The sequence below is a fragment of the Sander vitreus genome, chromosome 8, assembly GCF_031162955.1.
Source record: "Sander vitreus isolate 19-12246 chromosome 8, sanVit1, whole genome shotgun sequence".
Taxonomy (NCBI): Eukaryota; Metazoa; Chordata; class Actinopteri; order Perciformes; family Percidae; genus Sander; species Sander vitreus.
The window spans coordinates 18,302,328-18,308,233 of NC_135862.1; the positions used below are offsets into that span (position 1 = coordinate 18,302,328).

Below are 5,906 nucleotides of genomic sequence, written 5' to 3' on the forward strand. Positions count from 1 at the left end.
TTAGCATGGCTGGTAGCAGCTTTATGCGGTGAAAAAAGGCCGGGAGACGTCGTGATAACGTTGCATTAATCAGGTGATTTATTTTGTCTTTGCAGCGAACATAAAACACTGACTACTGTAGCTTCACTACCCATGGAAAAATATGTGCATCACTGTGTCAGCAGCAGCTGCCGCAGTACACACAGAGAGCCTCACTTACCATAACAATAAACCCCGTTGGACGGTACGTCACATACACACGCTGCCCACATGGTTACCTGTCTTAGGGTCGCCGGTAATGAGCAAGTAAAAGGAGAACGGTGAAAGTTTACTTTTCTATCAAGCAGCAAAAACGTTTTAGCGTCAACATCGCAACTTCCTGCAATGTGACTATCGCGCATGTGCACATCACGATGTAGACAATGAAACAAAATATCGTGCAGCCCTAATGTGAATGCATTGTACGGTGTAGAAATGTTAGAAAGAATGTAATCTTAGACTCAGGGACCGGAGCATGGCTTTATATGCTAATTGTAACTGCATCTAGATTTAGCATGAGGGCGCAGACTGAATGTAATTAATTGAGGTTCTTGTAGATTATTACTACTGAAATCCTTCTGCAGCTATATGAATAAATGATTTCTACTTATTTAAGGCAAACTTGGTTCATAGACAAATTGAGCCAAAAATACAAGGCTGGCTGAATTATAGTTTACAAGCAGCAGCTGGGAAACACAACTTCACTATGTTATTGATAAACAAAGGAGGAAATGCACTATGGGTAGACATACACAGGCAGGGAAGAATAATTTCATTATATGTTATTTGTGGATTGTAAACAGAATTTTCTATTAAGCTTTAAGATTTGTGCAGTAGTTCTTTATTGCAGTTATGGATTTGCTTATTTGGAGAGCATTGTTTTTCGGCTAGTATTATTAAAAACAGACAATTTGATAATACAACCATTTTCAACATTTTCTTTTAGTTTGATTAAATAATGTCTTTATGAAAACAGCATCTGAGGATTCTAGTCACTTTTAGAATTTGTTATATTTTTTTCGTTGTGTTCAATATGTGCTCTCCTTGTCACAGTCCCTGTCCCACCATAAACTCATGCTCAATTCATTAAAACCAAAATAAGGCAACTGTAGATTTTCCATTAGGCTCAAATATGTGACCGTTAAAGGGAAACAGACTAGGCTTTGATTACATCTGGTTTATGTCAAACAAGGTGATGAGAACCATGGTCTTCTGTTGTGTCTGTGGAATGCAACTGATCTTGCTCTAAAAGCAGTGATTGTGAACAGTACACCCATAGCTTTTCGGCCATTGCAACATAACATACACTACTTTTGCTACTTCCTTTCCATGCTTGTCTCTTCATGTTTGACCTGTCGTCTACCTTCCCTCAGAGGGCTTGCAGGCAATAAGGTCAGTGGTCACTGGGGACCAAGTGGCATAGTGATGAATGGGAGTAATCTCACAGTTGTTACAGAATCACAAACACTTTACTTGGGGGAGGGGAGAATTGGAGGCCTTTTGCTGCGTTAGGTGACTGAACACAAAATGTATTATAAATGTACATATATATATATATATATATATATATATATATATATATATATATATATATATATATATATATATAATTCCTACTTCTCTCTATTTATATACCCTATGCTGTACATATATTATGTATGTACACAATGCACTGCATGTTGCTACCGTTACAAAAAGCCATGCAATATCTACAGTACAGTATATGATGTATATATGAAACCTACATTTGTTCTCAATAAATAGTAATAAATTATCCACCTCTTGATTTTGTACATTCTATTGAACATATTTACATTACTGCTTTGGATTAACATTTTCCCTTTTTCATCATGACCTGATGTCAGTTTTAGCTGCTTTTATTGACTGTAGACCTTAAAGATGAGGAGTTCTTTCATTCCACGTCCTCAGAAGACAGACATTTTTGTCGGGCATCTTTGTCCTCAAATGTCACCTTTTTGTTCCTCTTTGGGTCGATCCAGGAGTTGTGGATAATGGCATTATTAGGGGTAGGATCTGCCTCAATGATCGACACCACTCGCTTCTTCATCTTGCTTTTCAAGACTTTCTGAAACTTCTGCCTAGTAAAGGCATAGAGTAGAGGGTGAAAGATAGTGGTCCCATATGCCATGACCAGGAAGCCCAGTCTCAACTTGACCATTAGGTCACTGGGGCCCACACTCAGGATAACTGTGTTGAGCACTGTGATGGGCGTCCAGCACAGCAGGAAGGTAGAAACAATCAGTAGGGACATCCTGAAAACCCTCTTTTGGCGCTCTCGCCTTTCTCTGTGGCGCTTAACAGCCCTACGCAGGGCGATGATGACCGAGACAGAAGTACGCATTCCCAGTGTGGGGTTGCGACTGCTCTGGGATGCATCTGTGGCCTCTTGCTGCGTTGTCATGGCTGTCATGGATGGCCGCTTTTTCCTGCGAGCCTTCTTCTTCTGTGAAGCGTGGAAACGCGTGCCAATGCGAATATTGAGTGCCTGCAGGATCTTTGAGTAGGTGATGAGCATGACAACAACAGTAAAGAAGAAAATAGGAATCTGAGCAAGCAGGTGGTAATAGAGGCCAAGTTCTGTATAGTACTGGTTAGTGTGGACGACATTCTCCACCATTGTCTGGTTCAGATCAGCATGGCCCTGGGCGAAGAAGCCCACCTCAATAAAGGGGACGAGGAAACTAACAAAGGATAGTACCCAAATGGCAGCCAGCAGGGTCAGGGCACGGCCCATTGTCAGCACCCTGTTGGCTGGTTTGACCGAGATGTCGTAGCGATCAAGGGTGATGGCAAGCACATTAGCAGCTGTGGCAACACTAGCAAAGGAGACGCAGGCTTCATGGAAGCAGCAGACGAGGGCAGTGTCTCCCTCCAAAGAGAGCAGCACCACCACAATTGTGAGGGGGATGCAGCACACACAAACTAGCACATCCAACACATGGAGGTTCATAGTAACGATGTTACTGACAGAACTAATGAGGTTCGACTTCATACAGTAGAGGGCAAGCACAGTGAGGTTAGAGCTCATTCCCAGGAGGATTTCCAGCATGAGGAAGCCAGTCAGGGAGACCTGGAAACTGACAGGATAGGGATACGGGCTGGGGGTTGCCGGACTCATGGTGCGACTGATGGGTTCAGTGTTGTCGGTGACCGTGACGTTGCTCATGGTGGCTTCTTGTTTCGGGCAGGGAAGGATATGCATTATCCTGCGTGTAGGGAGAAGAGAAAAAGAGAATTCATGAAGAGGAAAAGGAAAGAAGAGGTTCATGTTTGTGGATCTCTAGAAAGTTGTAATTAACACTCATCTGAGAAATCTTGTCAGACTAATGCGGTGTAGTGCAATGTAATGCAGTTATAAATATATAAGGAAGCCTTTTAAGTTTTAAATGAGAAGTTTCAAATAAAAATGCTGAGAGCAGAAGCTTTAATAGTGCCTAAACCTTCTTCCTTGCAGATTAGATTGTCTCCCTATGTGCATGACATGACTAACTAGTAACTATCTTGCATCAATCAGCTTCTACTTTTGTTATCACCATCCTCAATCAGACAGTTGCATCCACAGAGAAGGCACATAACAGAAACACCTTGGAACAAATTCAATTCTAATAACCTCACAGCCCTAATGGCTTAGTATGTTGAGGCTTTCTAGTGGCTTAGTTGTGGCTTAGTGTTCTTTCGAGCCTCTGCTGAACAGCACATTCAAGCTGACATATGTACTCATCATTTCTGGCAGCATTTTAGTCATGGCCAAATTACAGGAGTTGGTTCATAACTGACAAGAATATTCTGTCAGAAGATTATTTTTTAATTTTAAATTTACTTCATCACCAGCAGGCTTCCAACTCTCAGAGATGCTCTTTAAAATACAAGATGTTTGTTCGGACAGGACTTCAATAATTGAAGGAGTACTGAGTGCACCAAAAACAGTTATAGCTAATTAATATTGGTTTTGATACACATGCCTTCCAAGATAAATTGAAATGACTGCAATAGCACATACAATATTAAAATCATCCACCCTCCTAAATAAATCAATCTAATCTGTACGGGGTTCTAGATTACAAGGAGAAAAACAAATGTTTTTGTTTTATGTTTACCCTTCCCTCCAGCACTATCTGAATACCAAGGCTGTGTAATCAGGCCATAGAGTCCATGTTGTATCCACAGAGACAAGCATCACATCTAAACATAGCCAGTGGAAAAGTGTTTCCGCTCCAGCAGAGCCCCCCCAGCGAGGCTTTTCCTTTCACTGTTAGTCCCTCCCAGAGAGGCTGACAGCCAGAAAAGCACCTGTCCGTCTCGCTAAAGACTGTCTGTAGGCTGCCAGCTTTTTTTCACGACCTTAATGGTAAGGAAGCTAAAGAATCAGCCACATGCACCCAGTGGATTTTAGAGAATAATTCTAACGCTAATGTCCTCTACAGACTTTTTCTACGATTTCTGGTCCGTTTTCTTTGGCGATGTTGGGAGCGCTGATGGATAAGTGGAACAGGGATAAGATGTTGGGGCCACCTCCTGTTTATAATCTCATGATATTCCCAGGCAGGAGAGACCCATCCAACCAAGAAAACAAAGAAACACAGACTCTTTCCCCTGTGCAGGGCTGGAATGTACTGCTCATAGTACAATGATCCAAATCCTTGCTTTTTACTTATTTGTCCTCCGTGAAAAGAGAGTCAGATCTGTAAATACAAAAAAACAGTTACATCCATTAGCTTGTACTCCAAGAGGCAGAGTTTGTCAACCGGCCGTGTATATTCTTTAGTGTACACCATAGTAATGTCCAGAATCTTTCCAGGAGAGGTCAGTGTGTCCAGGCAGAGTTTAGGCACATGTCCCCGCTGGGAGCACTAATGGAACAGGCCTTCACTTTCCACCTTTCTCATCAGTCTCTGTACACCTGGTTCCAGCTGCCATTGACATGAAAATCGAGCAGAGGTCTCCAGTTTGCCCCTCGACATGCTGAACCCTCAATGGAAATGGCGTGAGTAGAGCAGATTATTAGAGTCCATGTGTGTCCAATCACCATGACATGTGATCACTGAGACATTTGTGATCACCAGTTTTTATGTTTGCATGGAACGGGGGTTGATTCAGTGATTCAGGAGAAGGTCATCCTCATGAGGTAGTGCAGTATGAGTGAGTTCATCAGAGAGCCTGCGGTAGATTTGCAAAAAGATCCCAGACAAGAATTGGTCTTTAGGTAGCAGGAGTTGCATACATTATCTGTCTGTCCTTCAATGCCACATCTTTCTGTCTCAGTGACCTGAGGAGAGAAAGGATAGAGTAATGGATGAGAGAGAGAGAGAGAGAGAGAGAGAGAGAGAGAGAGAGAGAGAGAGAGAGTGAGAGTAGGAAGAGTAGGACAAGGAAGTGTGGGGGATGCGTTGGTGAAAATAAACATATCCTCAGCAGAGAGGCGACAAGGAAACTCTCATTAGCATAGCAACAAGCCTCTGATGTCTTATCATGTTCCTATGTATCGCCTGATTCACTTTACATCTTTGTTATTGCATTTACATAACACTAGCACTTTTAAAGGGCTTGCACAAAAGTAACTGGTATTTGACATCCCAGCCTCCTGTTTTCGGGTTAAAGATTAACTTCAGTAATATTTATCTTTTCTTGTTGTTTTTGTGTAAATGATTACAGGAAAATGCTTTGTGTTAATTACTGTATGCCACTTGCGTACAGCCACAGTGGTGCTAAAATGGTCATACAATTTTAATGATAGGCCAGACTTGCTTAGAGCCTTAGCGCAGTGTGATTTCTTGGGGATACATACAGACATGGATGCCCCCTCGTGTATGTGATCCATGTAATCTCTTCAGAGAAAAATGTCGGTCATTCTTCAAGGTTATTTCATT

The 5,906-nt window shown here is 42.0% G+C and overlaps 1 protein-coding gene across 1 annotated transcript; it reads right to left on the reverse strand.

Moving 5' to 3' along the window:
* Positions 1-1,799: 1,799 nt before the first annotated feature.
* On the reverse strand, positions 1,800-4,256 carry LOC144521545 (G-protein coupled receptor 22-like). Its single transcript, XM_078256094.1, has 2 exons — positions 4,137-4,256; positions 1,800-3,245 (listed from the first exon to the last, which is right to left on the reverse strand). Exon 2 carries the CDS (start codon positions 3,239-3,241, stop codon positions 1,931-1,933), a length of 1,311 nt encoding a protein of 436 aa, XP_078112220.1. The 5' UTR covers positions 3,242-3,245; positions 4,137-4,256; the 3' UTR covers positions 1,800-1,930.
* Positions 4,257-5,906: the final 1,650 nt, after the last annotated feature.